General features: G+C 41.3%; 1 protein-coding gene across 1 annotated transcript in view; it reads right to left on the bottom strand.

The window, feature by feature from the left end:
- Positions 1 to 157: 157 nt before the first annotated feature.
- Positions 158 to 20,248, bottom strand: part of kcnh2b (potassium voltage-gated channel, subfamily H (eag-related), member 2b) — a 205,247-nt gene continuing 185,156 nt past the window's right edge. Inside the window, exons 7-23 of the mRNA XM_061093759.1 lie at positions 16,276 to 16,455; positions 15,385 to 15,488; positions 14,716 to 14,854; positions 13,044 to 13,198; positions 12,857 to 12,951; positions 12,382 to 12,522; positions 9,615 to 9,814; positions 9,410 to 9,478; positions 5,284 to 5,536; positions 4,429 to 4,622; positions 4,091 to 4,193; positions 3,741 to 3,871; positions 3,463 to 3,607; positions 3,169 to 3,358; positions 1,634 to 1,739; positions 1,364 to 1,465; positions 158 to 586 (exon numbers count right to left, since the gene is read on the bottom strand). Coding sequence (XP_060949742.1) covers positions 158 to 586; positions 1,364 to 1,465; positions 1,634 to 1,739; positions 3,169 to 3,358; positions 3,463 to 3,607; positions 3,741 to 3,871; positions 4,091 to 4,193; positions 4,429 to 4,622; positions 5,284 to 5,536; positions 9,410 to 9,478; positions 9,615 to 9,814; positions 12,382 to 12,522; positions 12,857 to 12,951; positions 13,044 to 13,198; positions 14,716 to 14,854; positions 15,385 to 15,488; positions 16,276 to 16,455 — 2,736 coding nt within the window. The remainder of the gene's footprint in view (positions 587 to 1,363; positions 1,466 to 1,633; positions 1,740 to 3,168; positions 3,359 to 3,462; positions 3,608 to 3,740; positions 3,872 to 4,090; positions 4,194 to 4,428; positions 4,623 to 5,283; positions 5,537 to 9,409; positions 9,479 to 9,614; positions 9,815 to 12,381; positions 12,523 to 12,856; positions 12,952 to 13,043; positions 13,199 to 14,715; positions 14,855 to 15,384; positions 15,489 to 16,275; positions 16,456 to 20,248) is intronic.

Below are 20,248 nucleotides of genomic sequence, written 5' to 3'. Positions count from 1 at the left end.
GACAGCAGGTTAGGGTTAGCAGGTGCCTCCTGATCTCCAAAGTGTCACAAGAACCGGTGGAAACAGGAGGAACTGCAGGATACAAACATCCCACGTATTCATTCTCACCCTGTATCTCTCCCTCCATCCCACTCTCCCCCCACCCTTCACCGCATCCTTAGCTCCCCCCGGGGTCGGAGCTGTGTCTCTGTGGTGTCCTTGAGTCCAGTGGCGTCTGCGGTTCTTGGAGGGACAGCCTCCTTTGAGTTTCAGAATCCAGAGGAGATGCTCCTGAGCCAGTCGCCAGCCCTATCCCGGACCCGACACACATCTCTGAGCCAAAGTCTAACTCTGCTCCTAAGCTTGAGCCCCCAGCCGCCGTGCTCCCTAACTCCAACTCTAAACTTGAGCCTGTTGCTGGGCCTGAAACTACCGCAGCCCCAGACCCCAGGCCCAGCTCCAGCTCCAGCTCCAGATGCTGCCCCAGGCTGTCAAATCGGGAGGGAGTGAGATGACCCTGGCTCGTGTTGATCAGAGATGATTCCTGGGCCTGCAGAGGTTCAACAGGCTTGGCCGGGAACTCCTCAAAGTCCTGGGAATCCAAGATCTGCAGGGAAGGTGAGAGGAACAACTGTGATGATGCTATTACTTGATTGTGCTTCTAAAATCGATTTTTAAATCAAGCTTTCACTCCTCTGTGCCTAAGAAAACACGGAAATTACCATTGTTGTTTTAGCAGTTGGTTAATATGTAAATCTATTTTTCATGACATTGGAGATCTCCAGATAGAATTAATTATAGTTCATATATACTAGTATAATATGAAGAACACATGTATTGGGGAAAATTTAGTGTTTAAAATGTATTATCTTCAGCGTCCCAGAAGTCTAACACAAGCGCATTAACTAAAAACTCAAATGACAAATGAAAGTGACAAGTGACAAATCCACTACAGAAGCCACACAACGGAAACACAACCATACAGGAAGTGAGCAACGGATGTTGACATCGAAATGAGCAGAGCTACTGACTGTGATCAAGTGAGCCTTCATTTGTAAATAACCCAGTCAAGCCAGTCGATATAAAAAATGTGATGCTTGTCTGTGTGAGGTGTTGTGGTTACAAGTGCATTCTTCTTTTCATTTCCGCAATCACCTGTACCTCAACACCTCAACTAGACAAGCATCACATTTTAAATGACTGTTCGTGTTGTGGCTTTTGTAGTTGTGTTACCACTTTTGCATTCATGTTGTCCATGCATGTGCTTGTGTGAGAGGTCTCAGCCACCATGATATTTACCAATGACATCATTCCAAAACAGAGCTCCACAGTATAAAGCCAAATGTAGTGAAATATGCAAAGACAACCCTTTTTGTCCCCTCACCTGTGATAAAGAAGCCAGAGTGTCTGTCTCCAGTGGTGTAACAGGCTGAACCAGCCTCTCTCCTGGGCCTGGCTCTGGACTAGGACCAGGGTAAGGCGAGGCCTGCAGAGGAGACAACACCACAGAGTCAGTCACTATTAATAATAATGCAGAACTGTGTTTCTTCCTGCTTCCTGCTGATAAAGTGTCACCCAAGGACTTGAACCATGTGACATCGAGCATGATGCTTCTACATGTGTGTGTGTGTGTGTGTGAGTGTGTTATTGTCACCTGAGGTGGTGTGGAGACAGCGCTGTAAGCAGGAGGAACCAGAGCCATCTGTCTCTGCAGCAGCTGCATGATGGCTCCGATGTCTGTTGACATGCGACTCTCCAACCTGCACACAGCATGACCAACTGTTCATTACTACACGGAAGATAAATGAAGATTATTTTCTATATTTTTTATCGATCAATCAATATATTTTATTTGTGTCATTAAAGACATTAAAGCTGTATTTTCTGTAACTTTTTTCCCATCATTACTATCAGTGAACCAGGAAGTTGGTTTGTATAATATGTATACAAACAGTCCTATGGTACGATAGTTACCATGGTAGCCATCTCCCCCAAATATGACTGTGAAGTTTGTGCGTAAAATTTCATTAGTATAACTTATAAGTATGAGACGCTGAACACAGAATTGTCCCTTATGGCTGTTCCTTCAGAGTGTGAATGATGTGTGATAGAGGTGCTGTATGGTAGTGCGTGTGGGTCACTTGTACTGTAAAGGGCTTTGAATGGTTGATCAGACTAAACAAACACTATGAATGAAATCCATTTACCAATCCATTTGGAAATACTACTTTCTATTCTAATATTGTACTTATGGTATTATACTAAATGTTATTATATAAATTGTGCTCTACAAATCACCACAGGAGTCAACGTTTTATTTGATAATTTTAGTAGCCAACATTTAAGTCTGTACTCACACTTTGGAAAAAGATAAATGTTCTGTTCTTTATATAGGAGGTGAAGGTTCTACTGCTGGATCCTCTGTGAGGTTCACATACAGATATTTAAGACTCTGCTAACCTTCTGACCTCACCATATATATAAATATTGTCAGTACTAATGAGTTCTCCCCATACACACACCATGACTCCCCATCCATAGTTCTTCACACAGACTTTCAGTCAGCTCACACACATCCTATCCAGAGGCATCCAGTCAGTCAAGCATTAAATGTCGGAGCATTCAGCTGGAGGCGCAGCCCGCCTTACAGCGACGCCCCTGCACAGACACACTCAGACTGTGATCTCTACAAGACCTGACAAAGGAGCCTTGTCCAGGTAAAGGCTACAGGGGCGGAAAAACTCTTGTCTTCCACTGTGATGAAGAGCAGACGCTCCGTTCAGACGCAGCTAGGTTAAGAAAACACATTATTTTCCTGACGGATGATAGAAAGTGCAGCTGTGTCTCAACACTGACTTCATTGTTGTCTTTCTATAGCAAGGGATTGATCCACAAAAACACACAAAATAACACCAGACAAGAAATGATATTCCTGTACCAAGTCGAAGCCAGAATGCAATTTTCCTACATTCCACCGTTCTCTTTAATAATGTTAATAGTAATTTCTTGGTATTTATTTCAGGCTACATAGGCACTGTTGTTTTGTGTATGTTAATTTATTTTTTATAAAGGAGTGTGTTGAAGTAAATGGGATTTATTGTTTAGATTTTTGCCGTTGTATCGAGTGAATGGCGATACTTGTTGTTCAATCCTCAAAGGATAACTCAGCTGATTGAAAGAACTTTGTACCTGTTGAGTTGTTTCTGCAGCATGTCCAGTCGCGTGTCCAGCTGGTTGCGCTGCTGGCGGCTCAGGCTGTTTATCGGCGTGTTGATTGTCTGCGGGGAAGTCAGGCTACAGCTGGGAACCTCTTGGTATTGACCGCCCCCCCGACTCTCCCCCCAGAAACTAAAGATGTTGGACACGCCTGAGAAAGCACCTGTGAGAGAGGAGGACAGAATGAGAGTGTGCTTGCATGGACAGGAAACAGGTATGACTGTTCGATTGACACAGATAAGGAGAAACTATTTTAATCAATTTTACCTGACAGGGCATTGCAGGTGTTCCCAGTCTTGGGGTCTCCATCAGCCTCATAGTTCTCTTTGAAGTTCATGGGCGGGGCCTGAGCCTGAGGGTTACCCAGAACTTCAGGAGGAGGGGCGAGGCCCATCACAACAGACTCCTCCCCCTGTAAGACAATGCAAACCTTGGTATCAAAATCAGTTTTTAATGTGCAGGGTTTATTATGCTTCTGGGTAATAGGGGGCAAGAATGACAAGTAGGAGAATGAAAAGATGTTTTCAGGATAAAAAGAGTTGTACCTCATCACCACTGGAGTGAGATGACGCTGAGCTTCGATGTGACTCCCCCTGCGTATGGTTGTTAGCTGCCTCCCTATGTCTTCGTCTCACAGACTTATGGGACTTTTTAATTTCTCCAGCATCTGCCTCGTCTAGACAGAAGAGAAGAAAATAAAACAGAGGGATTGGTCAGTCCAGCTGGAGGATGACTAATACAGGAAGATTGCCAGGAAAACCATTGGCATTGACACAGTTAATCATAAACTGAAGTTTTCTGAAGTTCTATTACATTAAAAGAGTAATGTATCAATATAAATATGACAATTTAACAAATGCGCACAGCAAAGTATGAGCTATGCAGCATTGCCTACCTTTTTCTGTACGTCGTCGGAATGATAACTTGCGTCTCCGTAATTTGTTGAATCCCCCACAGTTTGAGTCGCCACTGCTTGGAGAGCCTGGGATCATGTTGGTCTGAAAGGAGAAATTACCAACATTAAATGGTCATTAAAAGAAACAATGGAGGGATACAGATTAAGGCACTTGACATGCATTTAGAACAAGGATAATTGAGACTGTTACCAACAGAGCTTTAGCAATTGAAAAACTGCCCAAATGGTTAGAATAGCTGAAAAGGTTTCAGGTCGTCTGTCTCAATCTGCCCCACTCCTCTACAACCTCTAGATCGAGCTTGAATTTGCGAACTCACATCCCGGAGGTTAAAGGTGATTTCCAGGTTGTTCCAGAAGTTGTCTCCAAACTCAGGATACATGTCCAGCACCTCCAGAACGTCTTCTCTGAAGATTTTATGGAGGTCGCAGTAGGTGAGAGCCCTTACATCAGCATTGGATTTACCCGGCCGGGAATACAGGTTGATGGGCTCGCCGAAGATGTCATTTTTTCCTGGTGAATGAGAAAGAAAGAAAAGCTAAAAGTGTCAGGTGACATTGGACATCAGACCAGAATCTGAGCTCAGAAACTGGCTGCAGATCTCTGAGACAGGACCATGTCGAGGTACAGAACTGTAGAAGGTAATAGCCAGATTATTGTTCTGAGATTGGTAAAGGAAGTGACCAAGAACCTGATGCTCACTGTGGTTGAGCTCCAAAGATCATGAAGCAGGTCTGAAGAAACACTTTTTGGAGTAACACCATATGGTCACCAGTAGGTGGCGATACCAGCAAATACAATTCATTAGAAAGGCAGCACAACTGGTGCCTTAACAGTTTTTGCTCTTATGAAGGTAATTAATGCTGGAGGCTATGAAGCTGTGGAGAGATTGTGCTAAAAAATTTAAGATCCTGTCTTCCTCAGAAGTCAATGGATGCCAGTGTTGCTGCAGGGCTCAACTGCAACTCACGACCTGCGATGAAGTAAATCTACGGACTCAACTTAAATGATGAAAATTAAATTATAAACTTCTAATTAAAACTATAAACTTGGTCTAAAACTAAACTAAAAACCTCGGGGGGGGGGGGGGGGGGGGGGGACGGACAGTTAGATGGTTAATGCAAGTCAGTAAAACAAGGAGAAGAACTGAAAGCTGTAAACGCTTTTTAATTACCCAAGATGGCTACCACCACATCTCCTCTCAGTATCTCTATGGATCCCCTGGATATAAAGTAGAGTGCGGTGAGGACGTCCCCGGCGTGGACCAGCGTGTCACCAGGAGGCGCGTGGGTGGTCTTGAACTTCATGGCCAGCGCCCTGAGGCAGCCCTTGGTGGAGCCTTTAAAAGCCTTACAGTTCTGCAGCAGGGTCCGGTTCAGATGGAGGCAGATATCTGCCTGGAGACACTCTGGGAAACCTTTCAGCACCTGATGGGGAGGGAGCAAAGGAATGAGGGAGCAGAAAGAAGGAGAAGACACGAGCAAGGAAGGAAAGAGGGAAAAAGAAGATGTGGACGATATAAGAGGAAGAGGAAAGGATGTGAGAAAAAGTAGAGGATAGAATGGATGGGAAGAGGTGAACCAGGAGGAATTTAGGTAGGAAAGGGGTAACGAAAAAGAAGGCGTATGAATTGATAGAGAAAAGTTACATCAGTATTGATACCTGTAATAAACAGCGACTGAGTGGTGCATTAAGCCCAGTACATAAAGCTAATGTCAAATAAATGTCACAGATGGTGGATGGTTTAACAAGTGAAGCCTTTCCTGTCTTTATTACCTTCATTCCTTTTGGTGAAGACTCTTGGGACATTAGCCTTTCAATGTTATTACACCATTTCATAAATTAACATGACACAACTTAATAGCCTTTACATTTATCAGAAGATGGTGGTTGTAATCATCAAAAAGTCATGATTTATATGACATTTTTCTACATTTTTTAGAAGACGAGCATCAGCGGCCGGTGATCCTCACACTCAAATGGGACCTGCGTATTGATTTTTTAGCACTTGAAAATGATTTGAAACTGTATATTTCAGAGGGGTTTTACAGTTAGGAGGCCCGTTGTGAGTGGAATTAACACAACCTGCAGCCATTGGAAAGTCCCAGCTCTTCTAACTCTCTGGCTGACTGCGCACAACACAAGTACCTACAACACCACACTGTGTCCCTTGCTTCAAGCTGCTTTCTTCATTACAGCCTTCAGTGGGACGCCTTCTCTTATCTCTAATGCCAATGTTCCATGTCTCTCTTTCATCTTGTGTGTCTGTGCTCTTTCCACTTTTCAAGCCTCATTGCTTCTTCATTCCACATCTTTACTTTTCTTTATCCCAATAGTAATTTATCAAACTTCTCTTTCACAATTACCTACTTGCATCTCTTAAAATTTAATAAGCCATATAAAATCTGTTTTGAAGTCTAAAACAAGAACAGATAAAATAAATTGGAAATAAATCAAAAGAAAATATCTATAACCTGTAAACAGAATTTGTGAATTTGAACAATAGCCCACCATTACTCCCTGTAGGCATATACAAAACAGCCATTTTGTTGATTTATGTGGTGCAGGTCCAAAATGTGCTGAAGTCCCATTTTATAGACCAACTGTATCAGGTGTTCTCTCGTGTCCAGTTTAATGGAGCATTTAGCAGATCCTTAACTGCTGACTTACGAGGATGCACTGTTATTGTTTAAAATAAATGTTTGCAGTGATGATACATTAGTGTGGACTCTTCTATAGTTTTTTAAGTAGGTAAACAGTTTTCTTAGTGTTGAACAGAAATGTTTTTATGGGTGTATTTTGCCATTATGGCCACTTAAACCAATCCATTATATAGCTGTAACAAAATCTACAGGCACACTGTGTATAGCATTATAGTTTTCATATGGTTAACTGCCAGTTGTAAGTACCTAGGTTTTGGCTTTAAACAATTTTAGTCGTAAAGGGTTTTAATATTAACCAAGACTATCAAAGAACAAGATAATATTTTTCAAGCCAAGCTAAAGGACCCTTCCATCGAGACTGAGGGGACTGAGATCAATTTTTTTTACAGACATCCGACCAATTTGAGGGTCCCCTGATATTTCTATTAAGTCGTTTTCAGACATGACCTCGAGAGTAACTCTGGAGAATGAAATTTCCTTTCACACATGAACAACGCAGCAGGAGGTTGGAAGTTTGAAGTTTCTGTGGATTTTATTAGGGAGCCAGTTGGAGAAAGTCGCAGAAACTCCAAACACTCTCACTCTGACATTTGCGCTCACACGTACAGTCCCTGAAGAGAAAGTCCGGAGGATTTCCAGAGTTCAGTGGATGCCTGAAAGCAGCTTTACTCTCACAAATAGGCTGGCACTTTTGGCTTTTATCTTGAAATATCTTGACAACAGTTAGATAGGTTTCAATGAAATTTTGTGCAGAAATAGATGTACCCCAGGGACTATGATAATCTCCTGACTTTTCCTCGGGTGATTCCAGCAGATCAAACTGGGTTTTTCCACTGTCAGGACATTAGTCCCAGTGGCTTTTTGCAAGTGTTTTTCCACTGCGCCACACAGCAAGGTTGCCACCAACTTGTGACAACTACACTGCATTTCTACAACTTCTTCAAAATAAATGCATCCCACTGGTTTCCCAGTGGAAAATATTTTAATGTGACAGCACAAAACGGTTGAAATTTGAGTAACTTCGAACCTTGAAGTTCTGATTTGGTTGAAACAATAAACACTAAAAGATGACTTGTTTCTGACATTATAAACAAAAACACAGTATTAAAAATAAACCTCAAACAACAGGGATTTTAGACTGAGGCTATAAAACAAAAACATCTTAACTCAGAGTGACTTTTTGAACAAAGATTTCTCTCTAGTCTGCAGGACAGCTGCTGAGGTAAGAGCAGGAGACTAGTGAGAGTTGGATGAACCCGAACTTGTGGAAAAACCCTAAATGACTTCTCTTTCCTCCTTTGACATATTTTAACATATACTTGCTGATTAATTATCTTAAGGACTTCTGTTATCCTTATGTTTTCTAGTGAAATATCCTCAAATCTGGGCTTGACTGTGATGAATTGATCCCCTAACCTTTCATTGACCCCGTTCAGACCTGGTATTCACATCCATCATGTGTCACCCGATAACAAGTGGTGAGCGCCGAGTGCAGGTCTGAAGGCAAATGTGTCTTCAGTGTGTCCTGAGCTGATGTCCTCTGACCCGCTAGTTTCACTTCCTTAGAAAGTATCCTGCATTAAGAGCTCATTAACCATTTCAGGTTAACTGTGGCAACCAGGTATAGGGAAAACCAGTTGGAGTATGGGAGCCTGGCGAGGACTCTCTGGGAATGTAGTATGGGCTTCTCCCAAAAGGTTGAGGGTTCAATGTTTGGAATTCAGAGAACAGATTTTTTACAACAGTCATGAATCAAAACCCTGGCTTGTGCTTTTTCGTCCGTGCTGCATTATTATTCTCTTGATCTTTGTGAATGAAAGAGGTTTTAGAATCTGTCGTGCAGACAGATGGGGTTTCCTCTGAAGATCATAATGATCCTTACTATGAATGTTCTCTAATGCAGTCTGCTCACAACACTGCACTTCACTGGGCCTTGAAGAGAGCTACATCACATAATGAAGGAAGGTGACGATGCTGATATTGGACGACACTTTCCCATGAATGCACTTTAATCAGTTTTCTCTCTACTTCTATGAGTTATTACACAGACATTTGCAGATCTTGGTGGTAGTAGCAAATATTCAAACGAGTACTTTGAAAGCCGAAGTGGAGAAGGGTTCCATGTGAACAGAATTTAATATGCTGGCCTGAAAGACATGCTGATGCTATAAGCAAATATATTTTCAGCAAAGATAATTTCTGAGCTGACATTTTTTAAACAGTTTACAGTGCAGTGGAAAATATAGCTGTGAAAACACAGTAGTCCTGAATCGATTTATTGATATTCAGACATGTATTTTGTTTATTATTCACACGATCTGTGATGAATGATGATAAGACAGATGGCATCCACTGACTCATGCATTCTTTACATCAGTGGAAGTATGATGTATGATTTATGATTTCAATGCGGGTGTGTGTATATTGGTGTGTGCAGCACCATCCTATACACTGTGATTCACAGAGTTCAAGCACTCTTTCAGACTGACTGTGTGTATGTGTGTGTGTGTGCATGCAAAGTGTGTTTATGTGAGAGATTTGCATATCTGGAATGTGTGTAAGTGTGTTTGTGTGTAAGTGTGTGTGTGTGTGTGTGTGTTTGTGTGTGTGTGTGTTAATATTATTTGTGATACTCACATCAGTATGATTCCTATTTTCCCTGATGGTGTCGGACCATGCATAATGACACAAAGTCTTCCAATAACCCTATTAACGTACAACGCAGGCTCAAAATACTCCACTATCCTCTGTGTTGTGTGTATCCGTTCGCACCACACATTCATGAACATGGGAAGACCAGGTGTGCACACACAGGACAGGGTGTATGAGGATGTGTACTCACAGCATTCATGTCAATGCCATTGGTGTAGGACCAGGCGTGTTGGAAATACTCCTCCAGCCTCTGCCTGAGCGGGTTGGGGATCTGGTGGAAACGGATGAACTCCCTGACTCTTAGCATCTGGGTGTGGTAGCGGGCCGTCCCAGAGTACAGCCGCTGGATGATGGCTGACACATTCCCAAAGATGCTGGCGTACATCAGGGCTGGAGGTCAGAGAAGAGGAGGATGTAAGACATGAGTTAAAGTTTGGAAGTATGTCTAGGGAGGAAACACGGTAACAAGGTCAGAAGGGAGAGAACAATAAAAATGTTAGTAGAGAGTAAGTGGCACTTTAAACACAAATATGCCGGACTGTGTTCATCTGATAAGAATCATGTTATCAAGTTTTCAGGAATTTTTTATTTTTCTTAAATGAGTCAAATCTTTCTTCAGAACTGTGCATACATTCCTAATTCAGCTCGTATCCCATGCTGACTCGACTCACACACACAAACACCATCATCGGACACGTGTAAACTCAGACTGAGTGAAAACAACAAATAACAAACTTATTCAATTAATTGAGAGCTGGAGCAAATGGTGGTCCGCGCTCCGTTTGTCTTGACTTGGTTGGCAGTGCACAGCACGAATGATAAAGACACAGAGAGAAGCAGTGAATTACTGAAATAGCCCTCAAAACCTAAAAATACTATTATTTTATGGTCCAAACACGTATGAGAACACTTAAATGATCAGTGTAACAGTGAACATAGTGGAGCTGTGCATGGTTCCCTTGCTGTCTGCATTGGGGGCTCTGTGTCTGGGCTGTGTGCCTTCTGAGGGTCCTTGAGTTTGTGACCTAGCGCCGTGCATGGCTCCATGTGACAGATTTCCATTTTGTAAGTACAGATCAAAAATGACAAGTGTCTTTCTAAGAATTCACTGAGATGCATCAAAGATCTATTCAGTTGCTTTGAAAAGGTGACAAATCTCGTGGTTATCACCAAAGGACTATAATTATTGGTGTGAAACTCACTCTTTTTTTCTATGGACAGTGTTGGTAGATACCAATTAATTTGTTAAACTCACACTGACGATGCACATTAGCTTCAACTGAAACTCTATAATACATTTCTACACAGTACAGAAACTGTGACAGGAATTATGTTTCCTGTGTCTTTCATTCAAATTAGGATTATCAGGATCTCTTCATGTATAAACAGGTGGGAGAAATAAAACATCCAATAACAATTTCAGTGTGTAGACACATATTTGAAAAAAAAATTGTGAACGTGATGTCCTGCTGATATTTGTTAAATGGACAAGTTTGGCATGTTGACATGGCTGGTGTATCATTACATGTGACAGGCTGTGTCCTTTGTAGACAATAGGTCTGTCTGTAGAGGACAGTGTTTTGTTGCGTCCATCCTGAGCTTCACTGTCTAGTCCTGTTGTCATGTTGGATCCTGTTAACCTCTCAACCTCTGTCAGGTCCCATCACTGTCTACATCATCCACTGAAACAGCTCTGTGTGTGTGTGTGTTTGAGTATATGTGTGTTATACGTGCCTTTGATTTTAGCTTTGTTCCAGTGCAACTCCATTTTTCTTTTTTCACAAGGACAAGACTAAATGATGACAAATTGCAGCCAAATACAAACCCTTACTAGTCTCTTTTAAGACTGAGAACCAATTTTGAGATGTCATTTTCAGGTTGATTTGATCAATGACATCTGCGGCTCTGCCATGCTAAAGAGGTCACAATTAGTCTATATAATGAAAGTTGAGTTTTTCGGCATAAGAAGGAACAGTGTAATCCTTCTGTCAGAGTTTATTGAATAATATTTAAGTGTTTTCAGAATGAAAGAATAATACATGAGATAAAAAAACAAAACATTGTGAAGCAAACAACAGCACACTGTAATTAGGGCTATGTCTGTGAAGTCATCCCTATTGTGTCTGCAGAAAAGTTCAACAAGACCTGAAGTAGATGGTTCATCAAAAACACTGATTTCACGCCACGTGGTTGCATCTAGCTGCAGGAGTCACAGCAGCGTGGAGACGGTGCACAAGATCAGAGCCCGGTGAGTGGATTAGTGAAGCAGTTAGCAGTTAAATAATCTCTCTCACTCTCTTTAATCCAATAGTGTGACAGACCTGGTAGAACTGCAAGACACCTGCCAGGAGGAGGCAGACATGGCTTTTCATCTAAGTTAGTTTATGTTCCATTAATAGTGTGTAATACTGAACTTGCGCTCCAGAGAAGCTGGGTGGAGAGTGACCATTTCTATAATAGTTGTGTGTGCATCAAAGACAATACAGAGTGGCCTGTGTGTTGAGTAACACACAGTTGCATTAAGAACTACTACACCCACATTATGTTATTGTGTCTGAGTGAAATTCAGAAAATAAAAACAATCTAAGCAAACTTAACTCAACAAGTAGTTATAAACAAGTAGTAACAAGTAGTTATAAAGAGCAATTTCTAACAAATTATGTTTCATACTTGTATAAAAAGGGGACGGGGGGGGGGACGGGGTTAACATGCAGCAACTGCTAGTTGCTCTTTTTTTTAACCAATCGTGGGTAAAATACAGATTTGCATACGAACCTGCTTAGGTATAATCTCCATTGATTAATTTCAGCAGGTTTTACAATTATAGCTGTCAGGGGTTGTCTGTATTAGTTACTAGCAGGCTAAACTGCATTTAACACAATGTATGTGTCTTTAAGCCACAAGAGCCTACTTCTTATCCAAAAGACAGTCACTCACATGATAATATTATTACTTACATCCTATGAGCATGACACAGATGGAGAAGATCTTCTCCGAGTTGGTGTTTGGGGAAACATTTCCAAAGCCCACACTGGTCAGACTGCTGAAGGTGAAGTACAGAGCCGTGACGTACTTGTCTTTGATAGAAGGTCCAGTACCTGATGTTTACAGAAGTTAAACAAGTATCAGAAAGGCTCCAATGCTGGTCAGAATGGCAGATAAGCAGCAAAGGATCATTCCACAATTGAATTCAAAATGTCTGTTTTTTATATGGATTATTAAGTCGATTTTATTAAAGGTTCAGTGTGTAGGATTTAGTGCCATCTATGCACAAATGAAACCATACCTGTGAAATGATATTCCATTTCTGAAAATAGATCTCCATAAATTCTACACACTGACAATTTTGATAGCTTAGAATGAAATGAAACAGTATAGAATCTCTATGGTTTTTAACCAGAATTAGAAATCCACTGTTCGTCTGTTCAGTACCTGGGATGGAGTCATTGTAGGGTTTTCCCAGTTGGTCCCCCAGAGTGTGGAGCCAGCCAATTGAACCATTTCTCTCCACACTACCGATGGCATACCTGGGAAAACAAAAGTTGCAACATGATGGTATTGTATATCATTCACACATTATTCCTGTGCCTATCTCATCTGACTCATTATGACATTGTACCAGATGCAGGCCAGCCAGTGAGCGATGAGGGCGAAGGTGCACATGAGGAGGAACAGGACAGCTGCGCCGTACTCCGAGTAGCGATCCAGCTTCCTGGCTACACGGACCAATCGCAGGAGGCGAGCAGTCTTCAGCAGACCAATCAGAGTGGTGGTCTGATGGGCGTGGGAGAGACAGAGAAAGGTAGAGATAGAGGAAACAAAGCCCCTTGGTTCAGCCCTCCCACCTGCTGTCATCCTGTCATACTCAGGTGGTGCAGCTGCGGAGGTAAATCCTGACTCCTACTCATTACTGTGGGCTGTCGCTTCCCTTTCCTTTCAACTTGTATTCAGCTGGCCCCCTCCATGTCCATACAACAGATAAATAACAGGCCTATAACTGCGCTGGTACAGAGCCCAGGCCTGCTCTGCGTGTCCTCACAGTAAATAATGGTTTTCTGCTGAGGAAAATCTCCACTTTCTTGGCTCAGCGGCTTCTCCCCGACAGCATCAATGAAGTGGACCTTGGCAAAGCTTTCCCCAGGCACTACTTGAATGTTGGAAATGTATCATTTTTGTTTTGGCGTGTGGCTTAATTGCTATTAATATTTTATCACGTACATGCTTCCCATTATATATGCATTTCAAGCACCACTTAATCAGTCAATATAATTGCCCTTAGTTGAGTTGTTGAATGGAGTAATTCTATCAAGCTTAGTCACAGTGGTTTTCATCCTCATTATGTGGGAAGTATCCCAGAGGACTTCACAACAACCTACTATGCAACCCACTCAGCCACTCAGTCCCCTCGCTCTTCTTCCAGACACCAACCTCCTCTTCCTTAAATTCTTCATCCACCTTCCTCACTTCACAAACCTAAGAACTTCAGTAAGCAGTCACTTTAACTAGTGTACTTAAATGAACTACACCTTGCTGTGTCATCGCATGTTTCTCTCTGAAGTGTCATTGGTCAATTATTTATTTAAGTCTTGAATAACAGTTGTATACTGTTTTCTGTGTCTCTGGAGGTTGGTCATTATTTTTGGAAGATACAGCCCAGGAAACTAACAAGGAAATTATGGAGCGGTAAGAGATGTGGTACTAAAACGTGTGGCAGAGGCAAAGATGACATCTTTAAATTGTTTGCTCTTTCCAATCATTACTCCAAAATAAAGATGTTAAATGAATGGAAGAACCCTCTCATCAGAGAAGCTATTCTTTTTGATTCATTAATGCCTTAGAAATGAATCGGTTATGAAAACTGTTATTTTTTCTTAAAATACCACTTGCTTAATCTACTTATTGTTTCATTAGCATTTTGTACTCTGCCCTTTGTGATGTAAGGCAGCCATGTTTTATTTTGATGCTCCACCACAGCTGACTGCAAACCAGCTTCCCCACGGAGACAATTAAATGATAGAACAAAAATTTAACCACCTCTGCCTCTCTCTTTCTGCCTCTTAATTCCCATCCCACAACCTCCCTGTTTCCCTTTCCTCTTTGTTCATCTCAGTTTGTTTCTGCCCCTTTAGTCCATTACACAAAAACACTGCCATAGATGAAAGACATGATGTCAATAAAATAACATTTCTATGTTGTCCTCTGTTTCCCTCCATCCCACTTACACCTGTATTTGGTCTTTCCCTCATGTAGTGCACAAACAGCTAACATTCACTCCCCCCATCTTGACGTACCTCCTCTCCACTGCGATAGATGAGCAGGTCAAAGGGAATAGCGGCCACCATGTCGATGAGGAACCAGCCTTTGAAGTAGTGGACAGCGATACGCACAGGGTGACTCACCACTTCATCATTAGCGTTCACATAAGTTGTCCTGAGAGGAAGAGAGCCGATAGCATTACAGGGCCTGAAGGTTAATGGTTTTACTAGATTGTACCACTTTATTTCAATAACTATAACAGTCTCTACCAATGCTAATACCACACCTGCAATTGCTTCTACTACAGCTGTTGTTACAACTACTACATTCATTCATGTCTCTTGGTAATATTGTTTGTCTCGAGTGATCCAATCACAAGTGGACAGCTCTAAGTTTAGGTGTGGATGCTCCCAAGATGCATTGAGGACACATTCGAGATCCAATCACTAGCCCCATTTTAGTAATGGTTTGGTAAGCACTGCTAGGTTTGGTAAGCACTGCTAGGTTTATTTACAAATTTGGCTCAATTTAGCATCACTGCACCACATCTGGTATTTGACAGATCAGTAATTGACTCTATCACCACCTAGTGGGCGGGCATGCTTGTTTTTTTCAACGTAGGGGAAAATATCCATTCAAAATAATTCTGCAACAGTGTAGACAAGGCAGTAATGCCAGGTAGGAACAAGGTGTTAATGTCAGACCTGAAATTGATGAGGATGTCAATGATGAACATGATATCCACCATCAGGTCCACCACGTTGAGAGGAGAGCAGGAGTAACCACAATTCTGCTTAGCAACCTCTTCCTGTGAGGAGAGGAGAGGAGAGGGGAGGAATATTCAGAAAGGTTAGAGAAAATGGAGGAAGACATGAGAAGATAATTATAATCTAATGCTCTAAAAATAGAACACTTCTGTGACACTACCTCACTCAAATAGATTAGCATTAAGAGTTTAAAGATAATTTGCATACATACAATAAGTAGAAAAAAAATGGAAAAAAAACAGGACATTCAGTACTAGAAACATTGTCCTGAGAGATACTCTTCATCTCCACTTATTTATTCAGAATTTTTAGGACCATGAAAATCCCTGTGCAAACTATTGCCCTGTTTATCACTGTTTTCAAGCCTCACACAGCAGGAGCTTATGCTCTTCTCTGTTTATTTGCTGTGGTAACAGAACGTTGATGCCAAAAGTATTATTGATGCTGTACAGCACAGAACGTACTTTAAAATAAAAGTGTGTAAAAATAAAGACAGTAGTAGATTTTCATTGTGATGATAACTTATACCGCGTTTACACCAAAATTTGCAGTTATACACAAAGGTAACATGGGTGAAAAAGTGATTGACTCCTTTCCCATTGCCAGTAGAGGCCACCCCCCTGTGAGTAATGTTCGACATGACGAACACACTGAAAATTCAGGCACTCTTGCACCTCGCTGTCTTGCCAAATCAATGTTTCCGTGACTGCTGATCGGTGACAGAGCCATTTAAGAGTCATAGTCATTTGACCTGCAGTGAATTCTGATTGTACCCATTCACATTGCAGACAAAAGCCAGAAAATATTCTGTCCCTATATGGATCCCACCTGGTCATTGAGGAGGAATGCGGCTGAGTAAGGGGTCAGGATGGCGGTGTAGATGACCAGCAGCAGGATGAGCCAGTCCCACACAGCCTTGAAGGGGCTGTAGTGCAACACTGTCCACTTGTGGATGCGAGGAGCTTGGAGCTTGTACTCCGGCAACACATCTGCACCCAGTGACAGTACCTGCAGAGAGGGAGGGGGTGGGACAGAGGGACAGTAAGACAGTGGATAAAAGGAGACAGAGGCAGGAGTGAAGGCAATAGATTGGGCAATGGAAGACAAGGAGGAAAGATGGGGGGGGGGGTATTACCATAAGACTAGAGCAGTAGTGTTATGGAAAACGAGTTGACAATCAGGATGACACATACACATACATTTCCATAGAGTATAGCAGCTTAATAAAATACACATATATTGAATTCCATGACATGTGCTTTGCCTTCACTGCAGCAATTATAGTGATAGAGCCAGTGTCCAGGGAAGATGATGAGAACTGTTCTGAAGGCAGTGACTCAGGGACTCTCATAAGTTACACTCCCAGGCAGCATACACACTCGGACACATACACACGTACACACACACACATTCTAGATGTGCAAATGTACAACAATATTAAGAGGGATTTCACAAACTCATATATGGTATAGGTTAACACACATACACACACACTTCTGTGGATTAATCAAACACAAGCACACACACACACACACACACACACACACACACACACACACACACACACACACACACACACACACACACACACACTAAGCTGTCTCTCCATAGAACTGATTTCTTGGTCACAAACTGCATATAAGCATATTCCAATCACACTTAAACAAACACACTGAGATCCTTCTCCTACATCTTCACATTAAAACACAAACACACAGTCGGAATGAAATCTTTGGTATTATGATGCAGTTCTAAGTAGCTTTACTTGCAGTAATGTATTCCACGGTCGGCACAGCTCTTGCCCTGGATGAGAGCACGAATGAATCAGTATAAAAAAGATCTGAGGAGAGCCTGCCTTGTGTCTCTGTCTAATAGAATCACACAGAGAACTGCAGAGAATCTGAGCGGGTGACAAAGTCAAAGTAACTCTTGGCTGACTTTCAGCACTGTCACACAACAGCATGCTGTTTGGACGCATGAACTAACAAACAGGGAAGTACACTGAGAAATAAATTATAACATCTGTGGCTTGAAAATACTTCTTCTGCCACGTACGTTAGATGACCTTACAATATAATGCAATCCATTACATTAACAACTATGGCCTGACACAGTCTCTACAATGTTAACATTATTCCGTGAGCTCCACAGAGATCTGCAAATTAATCAGCAACTTTTGAAAGACGTTACACTTTTTCTTTCTTTCTATTTCTGCACTCCAAAATTGGATTTAAAATGAAATAGATACTGTTAGGCAGAACTGCTGAATGCAAATTTAGATCCAAAGGTCTACATCACTGTAAAGGTATTACAGCCCTTTTTATGTATGACCCTCCAGTTTAAGCGAAAGAAAGGGAGTGGAACAGACAGAAAATATTTTAAATTAAAGTGGTAATTTGTCATATTTGGGACCATTAAAAAAGTGCTAAGAAGTAAGAGATTATTAATGCAAATGTCCGTTCATATTTGTTCGCACTTTGTTCAAGATGATCCAAATAACTGAGGGACCTCAAACACAAACGGCACACAGCCCAGAGAGTTTATGCACAGTTGCTGTGCAGAGTTCAACAATCAAGTGAAAAGAAGAATCAAAATATGAGTAACTAATAAATAATGCAGATAATTCAGATATGAAGTAATAAATCCTGTATTCCATAATTACATGTTAATAATTCTTCCTTCACTTCCTTTTTCCACAACTCTTCTTGTTCCCATGTCTTCTCACTCCTGATCATTGATCTGCTGAATCTTTTCTTCCCTGCATGGCTCTGTCCTCTGTCCTGAAAGTTCTGCCAACTTCCCATCCCCATCTCTTCTCCTCCACTCCCAGCAGCTCAGCCACATCTCATTCATCCTGCCTCCCAGCCCTTTCTGCTCCTGCCTGAATGACCAGTTTTCATTTCCCTCCCTCAATCATTCAGTTTCCATCTTCCTCTCGGTGACTCTCAACCACTTGTTTTCTCTGACACTTTTATTCTTTTATCATTCAAGTCCTTCCCACCTTCATCATCCCCCATCTTTTTTCCATTACCATCTCTTCTTCACCTCCTCTGGCCCCTTGGCAACATGTATGTGCTTTTGATTAAACCATCCCTAGATCTTCTGGTATAGTATAAGAGGATCTGATATCCCTAATTTCCTCAGGAGCTGTTCTTATAGATAACAACATTTTGCAAGATAACATTTTGCCATATTTATTAAAAAAAGGTACGAAATATTTCAGATGTTTCATATCTAGAACAGCTTTTAGCTTTAATCCGGTCTCTAATAATCATATAAATTATAATGATCAAACTTTAATTATCAGTTATTTTGAGAATATTCTGAGTTGTATTTATCAAAATTGGAATAAAACGCTAACTTGGCTGGAGTTTGTTACAAATTAATTAGCAAGCATAGCACATGACACAAAGAACATCAGATTCCTAGAAATAAAATCCCTTTATCTAAAAATCTAAACTGAAGATTTACAATTCAGGTTTTCTAAATAAGGGAACTTTCACTTCATGATGGTGTTTGACCTGAATCTTCCCTTTTAAAGCCACAATACACCTGACACACTTACTTCTTATCAGAACATGTTGTCTTGAAGATAACGCTGAGCTTTCCAAATTAATGTCTAGACACAAACAAAGAAAAACAGAAGCTAGCATTTCTTATCTACTGTTTTGTAATTATGGAATTCTAAAATACTCAGGTGAATTCCTTGACCTGACAGTAATGCAACGTAACACAGGGAACCAGTGCATAAAAAAGGTGTGTGTGAATATTATTGAGAACAAGTGTTTGTATGATAGCTTTTTACATCTAGGATGAACCTGTCATCCACCTACAACCTACTCCCTCCCCCTCTTTCCTTTCCTTGCAATTACAACTGACAACTTCCATAACAACCTCAATTCTTAAGCAGTTTCTCTGTAATTTACCAAACACAACCTTTGGTGTAGCTCATCACAATTTATTGTGGACCCTTTTTCTTCTACAGCTCTCATCAAACTAAATATCTGAGATGTTGGTCAGTGTCATTATAGCTGTGGGAACCGCTCAACACAAATGTATTTACATACAGTTTCACATAGAAGAGATGTAACAGACTGCGGAGACAGGGCATAAACACACATGGTGTTTTTCTCAGTTGTCAAGATGTTGTGATGAAAATGCAACCGGAACAGACTGAAATAAGTTTTACAAAAAAATCTGGTTTAAGTGAATTTTAAAATGGTTTCATAAGGGGCCGTAGGGCCTCGGCGGAGGTATGCCCTCTATTGAGCCATCTTAGTTTCACACTGTTATAAAGGACCTACTTTTATTTCTGTGTTAATGATTTCCATGGTTTGGTTTTATTTGATGACTGAACTTGGCATTCCCTGTCATTGTTCATGGTGTCAAAGCCCTATTTTATGTCAGTGCTTTGTTGTTTTCTGATCAAAGGATCACCAGGTTCAAAAAGTGGACTGATTCAATGAGAAGTGTCATTATTTGCTTTGCAGTCGTCTTTTACACTTCAGACACTTTAAGAAAAATATATCACAAGTATCTATCACAAACACAGCTGTATCCAGATATGCACATAAACACAAACTCACTCACTAGTAAGAGCAGGAGCAAATGCTTAGCGCGAATGCACACATGCACGCACACAAACGCACACATGCACGCAAACGCACACACATACAAGTGCCCCTCTCAGCTGTGCGTCCCCTGCTGGAGTATCTTGCGGGCTATTTTTAGCCATCTGTGTGAAACTACAAAACACTACCCCGAGGACAGCTCAAAGTGCAGATGTCAAGATTTATTCAAG

The sequence above is a fragment of the Limanda limanda genome, chromosome 20 (assembly GCF_963576545.1).
Source record: "Limanda limanda chromosome 20, fLimLim1.1, whole genome shotgun sequence".
NCBI lineage: Eukaryota > Metazoa > Chordata > Actinopteri > Pleuronectiformes > Pleuronectidae > Limanda > Limanda limanda.
The sequence above is the reverse complement of the archived record's forward strand: the minus strand, read 5'-3'. Positions and strand labels throughout refer to the sequence as shown.